Here is a 16,504-nt window from a genome sequence, read left to right on the forward strand (position 1 = left end):
AATCCAGGTCATGGCTTTTCATTTCATGCAGCTTTTTATCTTTATTGGATTTATAAATGCCTTTTTAAAATAAGCCCTTACAAAACAGCACAAGAATCTGAACCTGCATCTCGGGGAGCCCTTCATGACGACTGAGTGCTTATGGGGTATATAGGCATGTTAATCATCGATAGGATAATTACATCTCGGTGTAATTTGAGCATGGCGGTATTCTCCTCCATTTAGAGGTGGTGAATTACACAAGATGTCTGGAGATATTAATCACGTTTAAAAGCTAATCTCTGGTTAAAAGTTCAAGTTAATGACAAGTCAATTAAAAACTCTTAAATGTAATCTACTGCCAAATGTAGTGAAGTGAGAGGGACATTTTTCTGGTTAAACCGGGTCCTGAAGGATCCTGTCTGTTACTGTTTGTAATTCGGAGGTCTTTTTTTTTATATATAGTCTCATCACAAAACTGATTGCGTTACTTTCTGTGATAAGAATTTGTGTCTGTAGCTTGGCACGTCTGATGCATTTATGTACTACAATACCCATGAGCCTCCGCCACCCTTGCCATGGAGGAAAAATTCAGTGAATGAGAGTGGTTGTGAATTCAGAACCGTCTGTTGTTAAAAATTGCACCTTAGTCCTCTGTGTTGACTTTCTATTGTCTAAGCCCCTGTTGATGGTATAGGGCTAGGTAATTAACAGAAAATGTATGAAAACCGACATTTATAACCTCTCACCAACCTAATCTTTCTCAAGTCAGTTAACTGAGTCAGTGCTTTCCTTCCTCCACGCCCTCATATACTGACCTGCACTCAGTTTACATCTCAAATAAACTCCAACACTAATCATAAGTTACTGTACCTGAAGTTTACTTTGTGTTTGTCTGCCCCTGCTGCTAAAAAAGAATCCCAGAGGAAACACTGCAATGTGCAAAACACTCAAAGTTAAACACTTTCATCTCTTAAAGTTAAGCAGATTTCCAATAAAGACCGTTTCAAGTACTTTATTGGTAATTGAGGTGGAAGTTTGACATAATCAAAGCCCTATCGCTGAGGGTAAAGATTGGAAAGGAAGCGGAGGTCTGATGCTGTAGTTACTTTCTGCCTTAATGGCTTATTAATATTTATTGATCCTTCATTAAGACGAGGACCAGATTAACCCGGGGATCCCCATTAAAACCACTGCTTGGATTTATTCTGCGTGTTAAGAGTGGTACCTGTGGAGACAGTACCAGGTCTACAGTGCACACAGCAGACCACACACTACAGCTTTATTATTTTTGACCATTTTTGGTTTGTTTCATACATTTTTCTTGATTCAGAATAACAACAACATTTATTTTGAGATATGCACTATCATCATTTAATGTTAACGGAAATGATAAAGGTGTAAGGCTTGATTTCAGAAGTATATCATTTCAGAAACAGCTTTTAAGTTTGTATTGGGCTTTAGTGGCACTTCATACCAAACACATTTGTAACTAGAATTGCAACAGTCTCCTTATGAAACCACATTAAAATTCAATAGATCCGGATTTTTCACCAGATCACAAATGCTCATTAATGTCAGTCCCCTAAACGTATTCATCCAGATCCACGACCTGTTTTCACAGAGAAATCAACAACTATATTTTAAAACGTTCTATCTCACAATGTTAAAGACAGTGAAAAAGAGTTCCTGGATCCACACCAACATTTTGTCAGTTCTTACCTGATCCATACAACTTCCTTCCACCAAGTTTCATGCTTATCTGTCCAGTAGTTGTTTGTGTAATCTTGCTTTCTAAGAACCAAACAACCAATCAAAGAAAGGACAGAAGTGAACACATGCTTGCCACACCATGAACCTTGGTACCTGCAGCTAGAATGGTTAGGGTTCAGGGTTAGGGTTAGGGCAGTTTGCCCGAGAGGAAGCCGTGGGAACTCACAAAGCGCGACAAAGCAAGCACGCCCTCCTGTTCAAAGATAACTGTCATCACTCACACAATAAGAAACAATATACGAAAGGTCATTTGACATCACATAATGGAAAACCTTGGGTGGATCTATCACTGCTGATAATCTGTGTTTTGCAGTCTGTTCCGATTATGAGGTGGGAAAAAGGAAATCTCATTAAAACACATGCAGTGGCAGAGTATAGTAAACAAGACATTAATGCTTCTAATTTGAATGGTACACCTCCATGCACATATACATGAGATTATACTGAGACTGTACAGCAAATCACATCTACTCACGCCTTGTTCCTGTGTGTGTGTGTGTGTGTGTGTGTGTGTGTGTGTGTGTGTGTGTGTGTGTGTGTGTGTGTGTGTGTGTGTGTGTGTGTGTGTGTGCGTGTGCGTGTGGGCAGGTGTGTAACAGCAATGGGAACTGCCATTGTAATCGAGGCTGGGCACCACCCTTCTGTGAGAAGACAGGACTTGGCGGCAGTGTGGACAGTGGACCTATCCAGTATGACAGTGAGTTTGGGCGCACACAAAGACAAACACACACTGTCCACACTTGTGAAAGTAGGTTAATGTGTGCAGTTGTATTTCAGATTTTTTTTCCTACTTTCTGACACACAATATACTCTGGACCGACTCTCGGCATCAGTTATTTATGGCTGTGAAGCTCCAATCACAATGACATATGGGAAATGAGATAGATATATATATGAGAGAAGGAGAGCTTTTCCAGTCTTACTGACCACACATTGCACTTTACAGTTCAAGTCACATTCACCCATTTACACACACATTCATGCAGTGCTTTAATACGCTGGGCTCTTTACAATCATGCTAATTATACACTGTTGACAATCAGAGGCCATTTGAGGTTCAGTATTTTGCATAAGGACACCTACAGACAGGTGGAGCCAGAGGTCAAACCAGCAACCTTCTGTTTAGTGGACGACCCTTCCTTCCTCATGAACCACAGCCGTCGCTAACACGTTAACAAATCCCAAAACACAACAATATGCAGGGAATCACAGCAGCCAATCACAGACAACAACGCAAATTATACAAAGTCCAACTGGAAAACACAACTAATTCACAGCAGACAGCAGCAAAAAGAAAACACTACAACATGAAGCTGGATTGGAGAGGTAGGTGCTTGATTCCGACAAGGATGGTTGCTGATTGGGCATTGTTGGACACATTGTTCCAAGGAAAACAACACAGGAATCACAAATGTTAAGATGTATCGCTCTCATTGGAGCAAAGAAAAAGCAATTTTTTTCTGTCAGTACTTGTCCTGCTCTGCCTGTGACAACACCGGAGGAGGAGACCTGACAGAGGTGGTAGATGGGCTCAGATTAGGTGACAACATAAAGACGGATTTATGAAGAAGAGGGTTGACAGAGGGTAAACATCATATCACTAATACATGAGGATTGATGTGTGACTGAGGATTTACTGTGTGTGTGTGTGTGTGCGTGTGTGCGCACAGGTCAGGTTGGGCTGGTGGTGGGGCTCCTGTTTGCCTTCCTCGTCATCCTGCCTGCAGTGCTGCTACTCTTCTACTGCTACAGGATCAAGACGTCATACTACCACAAGTGGCTTTCCCAGAGAGAGAAGAACAAGAGCAACAAGTACGGGGACATGTCCTGTCTGTCTGTCCTAGTTTCTGACCATCAGTCTGTCTGTCTGTCTGTCTGTCTCTCTGTCTGTCCGTCTGTCTGTCTGTCGGTCTGTCATTCATTCTGTCTTTCTATCTTTTTCTGAATTAACTATTCATCACATATAAATTCAAAGTTGTTTTTTCTTATTATGTCACTGTTGGATTTGACATTTCTCTTATTCAAATCTAAGCCCAGAGTCTGACCCACGAGGCCTTTGTTATATTAGTTTTATTTTGTCCTTGACATACTGTCAAGCCAATGCAACACTTCAGTGTGCAGGACACCGACACAGTCTGACGGAGAAATAAATTCCAAGTGGAAAAAAGAAATGTTTTTTCGGCGAAAACAAGCAATTTGAAGACATCCACTTTTGCACTGGTAAATAGATAAAGGAGGCTTTATCTATGTATTGGTATTTTACAGACAAATGGACTACATGATTAAAAGAAAAAATGCAAATAATTGAAAAATGTTGGTTTCTTCTCCACACAAAATATAAATTGTTCACAATATGGGTTAGGCCTCGTCATAACACAGGCTGAGTTAAGGCCACCTAAAATACTCAAGTCCTCCACGATTTACTGAACAGAAATGTGTCTGGCGAGAATCCAGCAGCGTTTTAAAGACCATGACCTCCCAAATGAAGACAGAAAAAGGCTAAATGCTGGTGATATTGGGCCTCTGCAGGATTTTATGGTAACTGCCGCTTAAGGGAGACAACGGCATGAATGAACGATATGGAAAAGTGAACAGCTCCGATGATTAAAACGACTCTCAACCGCAGCGACTGCAACAAAAACCCTTGGCTTTATTGGTTTTGTTCCATGGCCAATGCTTTGAGTTCACTCACAGTTCAACAGTGGTTTGAGCTGATTAAAGGCATTTCCAAGCACATACTGTCCATCCGGTTTGCATGGGAAGCCTTCTAATCAGTTAAGAGCCTGCAGTATATCCGGCATATATGCACTACAAGTTCTTAAAGTATGGCTCTATATAGTAATTCAATCCACAGTACTAGTAAATCCTTCCTTTGTAGAGCCGCTAATATACATTTCAATTGATTCAGCTCTATAGTTGTCTCCATGGACGGTGTAACATGCTGTACACTTCACAAACTGAAAGTTAAAAGTGGCAATTGTCAATATTTTTATATCAAAATGGAACAGCTAGAATAACTTGAAAGGTTAACACTGCTATTTAGGCTAATATAAAAACATTTAACAAGAAAGTGAAATAAAACCAACCAACAGGGGTAGAGTGGTCGTCCTCCAACCTGATGGTCGGCGGTTCTATCCCAAGTCTGACCCATCTGCATGCCGAAGTGTCCTAGGGCAAGATGCTGAACCCTGAATGGCCCCCCATAGAATAACAAAGTGCTGCGATTAGATGCACTGTATGAGTGTGTGTGTGAATGGGTGAATGTAAAACTGTACTCTAAAGAGCTTTGAGTGGTCATCAAGACTAGAAAAGCGCTATATAAATATACAAAACCAAAACCAACCAAAAAGTGGTAAACATTTAGATTTTGCTACTAAGTACAAAATAATTTACCAAACGGACTTACAGTTAAGAAAATAAATAACAATCCATCCAATAATTAAAATGGCCAGTGCCGGTGATTTGACAGTTTTCATGGTGGTTGCTGCTGAGTTTGCACATCACTGGGTTTCGCCCTACATATATGGAGGTTGTTTATTGCCAGCCATGTTGTCGGAGTCATTTTCTCGTTGGTTGTAATCTGTGGACAGTATTTGTCTCTGATGTCTTGGTACAGCTGGTAATGTCCCATTTTGTAAAGTCTTGGTTGACGAGGTGACCTCAAACTTCGTAGCCTTAAAGAGTAATAGGTATGGTAATTGGTATGCTCCAAAATGGTGATCCTTTTGATGGGGTAGGAAACCCCTCTGCTCTCGTATCTCAGCTTTGTTGACATTAGGTTTGGTGCTGATGTTCAGGCTGAGCTGGGTACCTAGTATAGCTGGACTCTATAGATCATATTTGGCTTTTCAATAGGAACATTAAGGGTTACGGTTAACCCATTTCTTTCTATACAGATTATCATTTTTATGCCAAACTGCCATATTTTTTAAGAGATTTCATACATTCAGGAAAACAGCAATGTTCACATAACATGTTGTGCTTTGAGCTAATGTGTGCTCACTATGCTAAAGATATTTTAAAGGCAGGTTTCTCTGAGCTGTAAACTCACCACTTGCAAGCAGAAGGCAGCAGAATAGTGTTGATAGTGCTGCCTGACCCTGCAGATGCCTCTGACTCACTCTGCCTTAGCACTGTATCTTGGAGAAATATATATACTGTATATATATATTTGATGTCTTGGAGGTTGTTTTTGGGAATATCATAACAGGTCAGTGCTGTTTTAGACTTCCCTTTGAGACAGAAGCACCACATCATCACACAGATGGAGGTATTTGACTTCTGTTTTCTCAGCTTGTGCCAGACTTTGCAGACTCTTCGAAAACCTTTGTTGATGGATATTTTTAAGGCACTTGGACGCTGCATCCTCTGTCTCCCTAGCTTTTGGTTCTGAAGTTCCCCCCACAACACCACTTTCTAACAGTTTATTCCTAAGAAGCTTGTGATAAATTAAGTCAAAGGTGTGTTTTCGAACTCATCACCTTTCGAAGATCTACGGAGCTTCTAGCTTCTTTTAGCTCACTGGATTTGGTTTAACACAGCATTTTTCCTGGTGCTCTGATCTGCCTCTCTCCAACAGGAACAGGCTGCTGTTTTCAGTGAAAAAGATCTGATGAAGCCCCCGTGCACCATTACACTTGGAGACCAGCTGGCGAACACAGCGGAGCGTTTAGATGCTTAACTGCCACACACTTTTTCTCAGGAGGTGGTAAAGGGTGAATATTGGATACAAACATGACTCCACCAGCAGTCTACCCCGACAAACTAAAAGTCATCAGCATGGAAAAGTCTGTGCAGACTGTAATACAAACAACTGGAAAGGATGAAGCTCTGCACGCTGGTACCAACCTGTCTGCAGATGTTCTCCCTCACACGCCTGTCTCATACTGAGAACATACAACATAGTTTCCTTCCTTTCTGTGTTCAGATGGATCTCATTCTCATGTCTAAGTGTTAAAGCATATCGATATATAACTTTAACTGAGCAGCAGTGCCCTCGGCATCAACACATGGCCATTAACGCAATTAACTGGTTTTCATGTCGAGAAAAAACACTGACAAACTGTCAATGTGTTGACACATAACTGAATAGTGGATTTTACCCATGATCCCTGGCTTCCTGCAACAGAAGAGCTGCCACTGTCACAAATCCACAGCGTTTACGGGCTTAATATTGGAGATAAACGCTGTTTTTTATGACTTGATAGAATTTTCCTGACTACCAGCTACTATTTGACACTTGCACACTTTTTGAAGGAGGTAGCTCACTATTACTCACTCAGTTACTCACAGTTACATAGAACAAGAACTGACATTCAGTGTGAGGGATGGCACCATTCCAACTCTGTATCATAAAACTATTATTGAACCTTCTATTTTAAGGTATATGCATAGTGTGAAGTATCACAAAGCTGTAGTCAGGCTGGCTGAGCTTTAAGACTTGAATAAGATGGAAACATCTAGCCTGGCTTGGTCCAACGTTAAAAAACTATCACCAACATGAACGTTTTGAACCACCCTGTACTTCTGTGCTGCAACTCTGGGTATGAAACATGTTGCTGGATGCAGTCTGCTTGATTTTGTTGTCAAAGCAATTTAACTGCTGCTACCACCCTGGTGGATTCTATGTCTTGCCGGCTGATCGTAGTTGGAATGGCAGATCCTTTGTTGCCTTGCGCGTCAGATAATGGTGGTGGACCACGACCGAGCTGGCAGCTGATGATGGATCCTAATTGAACAGTGGACATTGACTGTGGACTATAGTGGCATCCGATCTTGATGGTGGATCATGATCTTGCTGGCTGCTGACCATAGACTATTATTGCAGCAGGACTGCTTGACATATAGTATTGAAGTTATCCATCAAAATGTTTACCCTCATCAATGCTGCTAAAAACTTTAAGCTTGATGATGTTTTCCTGCACTTGATATCTATTGCACTTTTGTCCGTCCTGGGAGAGGGATCCCTCACATGTGGCTCTCTGTGAGGTTTCTACGTATTTTTACCCTGTTAAAAGGGTTTTTAGTAGTTTTTCTTACTCTTGCTGAGGGTTAAGGACAGAGGTTGTCACACCATGTTAAAGCCCTATGAGACGAATTGTGATTTGTGAATATGGGCTACACACATACAATTGTATTGATTGATTGACTTTAGGGTACATTTTTGTTTAGCTGTGCCTCTATAGTCTAAATGTTTAGCTACCAGATACTGACAACTCTTTTCTTGACAAACGATAGTGTCATCTTCCTATAGGAAGTCCAATAGGTCACGCATCACCATAGATGAAGAATTATTATCAATTCGACTTACAGTTCCACTTTCTAGGATTATGCATCTTTTTTATGCACGTTTTGGCACTCAATGCTTAAATGTGTGTGTGTGTGTGTATGTGTGTGTGTGTGTGTTTGGGTGTGTGTGTGTGTGTTTGGGTGTGTGTGTGTGTGTGTGTGTGTGTGTGTGTGTGTGTGTGTGTGTGTGTGTGTGTGTGTGTGTGTGTGTGTGTGTGTGTGTGTGTGTGTGTGTGTGTGTGTGTGTGTGTGTGTGTGTGTGTGTGTGTGTGTGTGTGTGTGTGTGTGTGTGTGTGTGTGTAAAAAGCTTCTGAGGTCCACCCAGTCCTCTCAGCTCCACCTGACAGCCTCATCAGAAAGCTGCTCCCCATACACCAGCCTAAAACATTTAGGTTTTAGATTTATACCTCCTTGTTTCCTCTCACATCATCCTGCATGAGAAACTTCTTGTTGACTTCTCCTCTTCCTCTTTTCCTACCTTGGGCCCCAAAAGAAAAAAATCAATGCCAGATTGAAAAGAGTGATGAAGCAGGACAGCTTTCAGGTGTCGGGCATTGGTTTTATTTTCTATCTGTCCTCATTTCTCTGCTCAGGACGGAGGCTTCAGTGGAGAAGGGGAAAAACGGCCACCTGAATCCTGCCTTTCACCTGAAGGTGGTTGGACCAATCAACAAGGCGAGCAGCCACAAGGGGGTAAGTGAAACGTCTGGCAAAAAAAAAGGAAAGAGAATGAAGCAAATACGGGTGACTCTTTCTCCTACTGTGTTTTTGTGAATAATGGGCCATCAATGAGTTTAACCTTCATATTAAATGATCTCTTTTTACAGCAGCCTGTTACGCTCCCACACTTTCTCATCTGCCCAGCTTCAATGTTCCTTCAGCGCCTTTTCATCATTTAGTTTTTTGCTTGTTTCTATAGCATTTATTTAATTGGATTGGTTATAAGCTCAAGGCTATAGGACACATTTGTCATTGACAATGAAAGAGATACAAAAGATGCAAGGAAACAGGCAAAAGGACAGAAGGGCAGAAGGGACGAGGAGTGCTGAGTCATTTTGTGAAGTGAAGAATAATTATTATGAATGTGGTTTATAAAGAATCTTTAATACGCAAAATGGAGCTCAATTTTATTTACATTGACTGTAAAGGCTTAGGTTGATTACTAATGCTCAATAATCTACTCACTATTTATAATAGAGATTGATATGTAGTCCTTGGTTTCAGTCACATTAAGGATCAATCCCAATATATTTTCACAAATATGACATCTTTATAGTGATACTAAATATAATATACTTCTTTCTCTTATATAGCTGTGAATTAATACACATTCTAATTGTCCATTTCAATGTTACCGTATACTAATGCACAAATACAGTAACATTCCAGCACAATAATATGCAATTTAATTATTTACTTTTCTCTACAAACAATATTTCTGCACTTTTACTCAGTATTCTCAGTATTCTTATTTTAATTATTTTTTCTTTTTCAATCTCTTGTCTACATCATTCTTACTTATGTTGCTATATCTTATCTAATCTAATTGCTTATCTTCATGTTTTTAATGGAAAAACTGACACGTAGGTAATCAGGAAATGTCTGTAAATTAAATATTGGCTTGTTTAACACTGGGTTGGAAACTTGTTCTTAAGTTATTTTGTCCTAAAAGTTTATTGTGGTGTTTGTTGTGGTCTCAGCTTCCTCACACCAGCAAAGAGGTCCTGCCCCTCAGACCAGGCCTAGTGCCCAATGGCACTCAGCCAGTCAACATTGTGCGACCTCTGAGACCCGCCCCGTCTCCCCAGGGTGGTCCCCGGCTCCTCAAAGCGGTTCGCCCACCACTGCCCGCTGGCAAGCCCCCAGCTGCCCCACCCAAATCCCCCCAGACCCCACAGAGGCTCAGCCCGCCCAAGAAGCCTCTGCCCCTCAACCCAACACGCTCTCCACTGGTAAGACTCTCTTTGACCCTAGTGTGAACTGTAATCATGTGTAATTAAAATGAAATGTAAAAACTAAAGGGAAGCATCATCCAGCTGACAGATACAAGACTTTTCACAGTGAGAGGGGGACAATGGATGGTGATTGGTTACACTGGAAAATGGAATTAAATCGTTTGACTTAATGCTGAATTTATCTTATTTAAAGCCTGTAAGGTAAATGGTCTGTGTATATATACATATATGTAGCTTTTCTAGTCTTGATGACCACCACCGGTTTGTGAGATAGAGTCAGTATTTGAATTTTGGACAAGATGGACAAGATGTACTTTTCCCACTGAAAATATTCTACATTCAGTGGGATTTACATATCATTACAAATCTTATCACCATTGTTTTTAAACATCCACTAATCTGCTTAAAAACCTTTGATTTAATCAGTTAATCAAACTGCATTCATACAGCATCTTTCATAGAGGTAAGTGAATAGTAAAGACAGAGTTAATGCTTGCAGTAAAATTGATATGAAAAACATATATTATTATCAATAGAAATATGCACCTAATATAACCTAATAAAATGGCCAATAAAACTATGAAACAAATGTTTTCTTAAGAAACTAAATAGAAGAAAATGGAAACATAATAAGATATAGTGAGAATGAGTCAAAGTAGTTCCATTGGCTTGGAGCATAAAAGCTTGAGGATGACTCACCAAAGGTTTGTGCCAGAGGACCTGAACAAGACCATGGTGCAAGACCATGAAGTGCTTCAAAAGAGCCTCAGATCAATACGGAGTGTGATCAGACGCTGTGTGAATCATCATGGTTGTAAGTTGCCTTCAGTAATCCAGGGACAGCTCCTTGTACATCCAGGGACACATAAATCCAACAACTCAGTCTGTTGGTCCTTCAATGATGCCCTTTTGCCAGAATGTTAAGGAATATAAGCTGAAAACACCACAAGAGCCCACACACTGAATTCATGGCCGCTTGAGACTTCAGTGGTGGTGTGCAGGCATATTTATCCCACAGTATCAGGCTCTGAGAAAACTTCACTTTGATTGCAGCTAAATGCGTGATTTGTAAATGCAATTGCCAAATACACGGCGCTAATGAGGAAACTGTTGGACTCTGTGTCACAGTGCTTCTTAGATGAATCCCATAGATTGCTTCTGAGGAAAAAATAAATACAACTGCAGCATGAATAGATATTTCATCTGTTTGCTTTCTTATTGATTAATCCTGTGAAGTGACTCATCAGGGCGCCTCTGTGAAGTGTGAGAGGCCTTTAAATTTGAATGCCTTCTTGCTAGTTTGTGTCGAATGCACAGTATTCGATGAGTTGACTCTGTGATGTGATCTCTGGTCCCTTTTAATCCACTACCTGGGGGAGGTGGGACAGACGATCCTCTTATCAGCTCACTGAGCAGATTCATCCTGGAGTCAGGCGACACTGACAGCTCTCCTCCCTGCTGTGTCCCAGGGTTTTAGTCTTTTCCTCCATGTTGGCAGTGATCCCCTGTGCTTGTATTCCTCATTTCCTTCTTCTTATCCCTTATAATATATATTTGTGACACCTAAATGTTGGTTTTGTATGTTGTTTCTTCGCCTTCAGTGTTTTCGAGGGCATAGCTTTGAAAAGGGGGCGGGATGTATCAATTTTATTTTTCGCTCTTTCAAAGTTTTCCAGGATACCTTTAGCTTTAAGCATAGTTTGCAAAATTATTGGCAGTGTATAGTCATTTATCAAGGCTATTTTGACACTTGGCTGTTGTGTCTTAGTTTGCATTTGAAAAGCTCAATAACCTAATTGTCAACAATCAATCTATCTGTTCTGCCTTTTTTTTAGGTGGTGTCTGAGCTGCATCCCAGATCGTCCCCCTTCCCTCCTCAGAGGCCTCTTCCCCTCAGCCCAGCCAGAGGGTCCTCCCCCACAGTGAGTCGAGGCCTGACTGTTGTCTCCAAACCCTCCCCAGGCCTGCTGGTCATGATGCCGCCAGCGGTGGGACCCAAACCTGTGGGCAAAGTCTCAGCCATACCCCCTCTCAGAGCTCTCAGGTGGGCACACACACTGCACTGACAAACTGCGCTGACATAAGAGGCGTGTGTTTTGTGATTTCTCACCTTTCTCTCTCCTTGTTTCCTGTTCTCTCACTACTCCGTCAAAAAAAGAGGAAAAAATACACCCTCCTAAATAATGCAAAGCAATGATTTTTTACCTGAGCTTTATCTTGGAAAACTTTCTTCTTAGTCCAGACTGGAGATAAAGGCTCAGTCAGTTCACATGGAGGAGACTGTAGAGGAACCTTTTAGACTTTAACAAGGAAGCTTAAGGCACTAATGTCAGTAATGGAAGCTGTTTGGTCCCTTTGAGTGGCGTCTCAATCGACACCATGAGACACTGTCACTACTGAAACTACGAGATTTGTTGTCTCAAAACCCAGATGAACTTAAAGTAAAACCTAATCAATACCCTTATCCATTTTCTGCAGTTTGTGGGTTTAATCTTATTTAATAGCAATTAAATGTCATGAGGAACCATCGTTATATCATTTTATGTGCAACATAGTCCTGGATGTCCCTCACACAGTTATAGTTTAGCCGGGGACAGGTAATAAGTGTTCAGTGAAGTTTTAAATGATTTAAGTCTCAACTTCAAGGTCCAAGGTATCTCTAATGTCCCCGAAGGGCAATTTGTTGTACAGCCTGCAGAGTAATCACACAACCAGTGGACATTCATAAAACATAAAAACATTAACAACAAAAACAAGGATTGGTTAATGTGGTGTCAAATCTTCAGATCAGTGGTGAACTCGTCAGTGAAGAAAGTGTTCAGGAGCCCTTTGACGTCTTATGCTGAAATATTTATTGAAGCCAAGTTTGTCCTTTTTTTTTCTTTCTCTCCACACCCTGATGGCCCAGGCCTGCTTGAAAGTCCTTTTTATGACCCACCTATAAAATTACCGAGAAATATTGCCGAGCAATAATCCCACCTTGCCGTTTCACGATGTTCCCCGTGCAGAGCAGGTGTGAGCACATAAACGATCTGAGTTTACAAACCATGCGATGCAATGACTCAGTTCTTTATCCGCAGTCAGTTTTCATTTCGTCACCTGCAGACCAGTGTTTTCTTTTCATTGCACTTTATCTATAAACGTAGGAAAAAAATCGGCTCCTCTGCTCCTGTATGAATCAAATATCAGATTTTGCTCTTAACATCCAGTTGCTATGTGGCCCCGTTCAGACCTGGTAATAACATTAGTGAACACATCCCAAGTGGACAACACTGTTAGGTATGTTATGATTGGATCACTCATCATCGCTCCAACAGCATATTAAGGTAGATGATTTGTGTTTACCCAGTCTGAGTTTAAATATGTTTCGAATGACAATGATTGTCTGTGTCAGGGTGAGAGAGATATATCTTTCCATTTCTTCTTGACACCGGTGTGGTTTTTGGAAATAAAGTCTTAGACCCATTTAGAAGTGGTCTGGGACGCATGTGACCATGTTTGTAGTGTACTCAAATGTCTGTTTTTAAAAAAAAATCCCAATTTTTTTTTAAATTTAATCACATTCATTGATTTATTTTCGCCCACTGACACAATATTCATACTCACCACCACTTATTGATTTTTCAAAAATTTCAAAACAGTGAAATCTAATTAAATTGTAAGGAGGTGTGAGCTAATGTAATTAAAGCTGTCCACTTTTGATCAGATCAGCCGGGACACAGGTGTGGATAGGCCGTCCCTGCTTTCATAGAAGAGTCCAACTCTGCAGGGAAAGTCAGTGTCTTAAGTGCTCCATGACTGATCGCTGGTATTTTGCTGATAGTACCTGTTATTATGATTATGGGTAATTGATGGATAATAAATGGATTAGATTCTCAGCAGGGGGGGGGGAGTCTGATCAGCAGTGGAGTCACACCTCTGTTCTTTGCAAAAAGCTGCAGTGTTGTCGTGGGTCGTGGTCAAAGCAGAGGAATGAGATCGACCAGGCTCTGTTACACACGACTTGTTAGCAGGAGACACAGATGCTGCTCTGGCTCTGCACACGGGACTTGTTGACATTGAAAAGTATAGAATATATTTCCAGGCTCATTCTCGAAAAAAAAACAATGTCCGTGAGTCATTGTGCTGCTGAATCAGTTTAACCTCAAGCTGGTCTCTCTCCTTCCAGATCGGTCCCTGGTGCCAAACCAAACACAGCCTCGCCTCCGGCACGAAAATGACCTCCTCCCCCCCATCCGTCCTCTGAGGAGGAGGCGGCGGCTGACAGCCTATTTGCACTAAAGAGACTTTGGCTGGAGAACCACGGAGCTGTCGCACACGCCAGAGGAGGACGAACACAACGGTTCAAATGGAGACACGAAAGAACAAACCGGACTCATACCAGTTTAGACTTCAAAATGAAAACTTAACCCCACCCCCTTTTTCAGTTTTGACCCCATCCGTCCCCCCCCTCCTCCCAGCGAGCTAACATTAACCACGACGCGGTTTTGCACAGAGGCCTTGCAGACTGAAACAAGTGTTAGCGAATGGGGGGGACGGTCACATTTGCCAAATCTTTTCTTTTCTTTTTGTTTTTATAATTATTGTTTTTTTAATGCTGTCTATGTAAAAAAAAAAAAGGAAAAAAAAGCATTTTGAAATGACGACCGTTTTGTTTACAGTTTGTTTTTACATCGAGTTTTATGATTTGTGTTATGTGCCAAAGAGGTCTCTTCATTAACTGGGGTGTGTCCCGAGCGCTTGAAAATCTCCTTAAGTTTACCACGAGCCTGCCTCTCCACAACTGTAGGTTTTCTAATTTATTGTATGAGGAATGTCTAAGATACAACCTGGAGATGCAGAGGCCTATCAGGAAGAGGGAGAGCCAATCACATCGCAGCTTCTTCTAAACACTGTTTACATTGTGGAGGACTCGGTGGATGCTTGTGATCTGCAGGATACACCCCAGCCGCTCATGCTGATTTGAATGTCTTTTGCTGTGTGTTATGACTTTTAAATTGTGACATAAAATATTTTTACTAAACGAACAACAGTTTTTTCATTCTCTTCATGACCCTAAACTAATATGTATATATGGAGCTGTTCAAAACAGGATTGTGATCATACGTCAGTAGTTCGGGGCAATTCTGACCATGATCCAATGACTTGACTGAGCTAGGAGCAGTACATCAAAGTATAAAACATGTCACTTCCTGTAGCCAGCAGGTGGGGCTGTGACATTTAGTCATGATTTCTGTGTAGAAGTCATCAGGCTGGGACTCTTATCTTAAATGTGTTTTGATGGCGTGTAATCAAACTTTGATGCCACGCCACAGTCACACATTGTGATGAAATTATATATATCAAGGTAGTTTAGATCTCCATCTTGTTGAGATGACATTCCCAGAAGTAAAAGCTGATGAAATGCCTACTACAAGTTCGTCAAAGTACAAATTTGGAAAATGGTCAATATGGCCACCAAAGTCAAAATGGCGGGCTTCCTGTTGTTTTTTTCCAATTTCACCCCTGACCTCTTTGTTTGTCTGTTCATGATACACCTTGGCTACGATTTTTTTGACTATCGGTGAAAGATAACTGAGGAGTTTTTCCTTAGAAGGCGCTGTTGAGCCATTTTTCCACGCCCATTTAAAATTACTCCAGAATACATTTACTGTTTGGGGTTTTGAATTCCCTGCAAACTTTGTTAACAATTTGAGCATGTCTAGGACCTGAAAAAGCCCCAAAAGGGAAATACAAATCCTTTGAAATACAAGAGGGCCTCCCACCGGAGGTGCTCGGGCCCTAATTACCAATCTTGGCTAGTAACAACTCAGCCTGTGAAAATAGTTGTATGAGACAATTGCCATTGTGATGTCATCAGGGTTATTTTAACAGGGTCAGCCACGCTTGTAATTGATCTATGTTGTGTTCTACTCTGGTAGCCAAAGCTAATGCGGGTGGTCTTCTTCTTGAAGGGGGTCATGTGATCCGAGCCTGACGAATCAGAGAGGACTACGTCTTGAACAAAAAGACGAATCGTTTGCAAACATCTCAGTTTCTGTCCATCAAGACTAAAATGCAGAACTTTACGAACTAAAAGCTGGGGTAGTGTGGATGCCTGATGTACCCGAAGCAGAGTTGATTTGTTTTTGGACGAGATATTAATGAAGGAGCAGCTGACTGACTTTTTGCAGGTCCTTTTGAAGGGAAAGCTCACGAAAAAGGATCCACTCATTATCTTCTTACCACTATACCAGGGGTGTCCAAACTTTTAATACTGTTGACAGTGCGCCTCAATCGAGTCGCTCAGGTCGGGGGGGCCTGGCGGCGTTCTGAAGAGCAGCTGGCAGGTCAGGGGTGAGTTTGGCGCCACCTAGTGTCTAAACTGAGAAGGGCAATACAGTGGGCCAAGTTCATTACATTTCATTTAGCTGACGCTTTTATCCAAAGCAACTTACAATAAGTGCATTCAACCCAGAGGGTACAAACCATGAACAACAAGAATCCAAAAAGTACCATTTCCTCAAAAA

General features: G+C 41.3%; 1 protein-coding gene across 1 annotated transcript in view; it reads left to right on the forward strand.

Annotated features, from left to right (window-relative positions):
• The window catches only part of adam19a (ADAM metallopeptidase domain 19a), a 211,810-nt gene extending 196,785 nt beyond the window's left edge, over window positions 1-15,025 (forward strand). The window contains exons 18-23 of the mRNA XM_062383936.1: window positions 2,341-2,449; window positions 3,423-3,564; window positions 8,634-8,733; window positions 9,741-9,992; window positions 11,831-12,039; window positions 14,164-15,025. Coding sequence (XP_062239920.1) covers window positions 2,341-2,449; window positions 3,423-3,564; window positions 8,634-8,733; window positions 9,741-9,992; window positions 11,831-12,039; window positions 14,164-14,215 — 864 coding nt within the window. The 3' untranslated portion in view covers window positions 14,216-15,025. The remainder of the gene's footprint in view (window positions 1-2,340; window positions 2,450-3,422; window positions 3,565-8,633; window positions 8,734-9,740; window positions 9,993-11,830; window positions 12,040-14,163) is intronic.
• The last annotated feature ends 1,479 nt before the right edge of the window (window positions 15,026-16,504 follow it).

This window comes from Platichthys flesus, chromosome 24 (assembly GCF_949316205.1).
Source record: "Platichthys flesus chromosome 24, fPlaFle2.1, whole genome shotgun sequence".
In the NCBI taxonomy this organism is placed as follows: Eukaryota; Metazoa; Chordata; class Actinopteri; order Pleuronectiformes; family Pleuronectidae; genus Platichthys; species Platichthys flesus.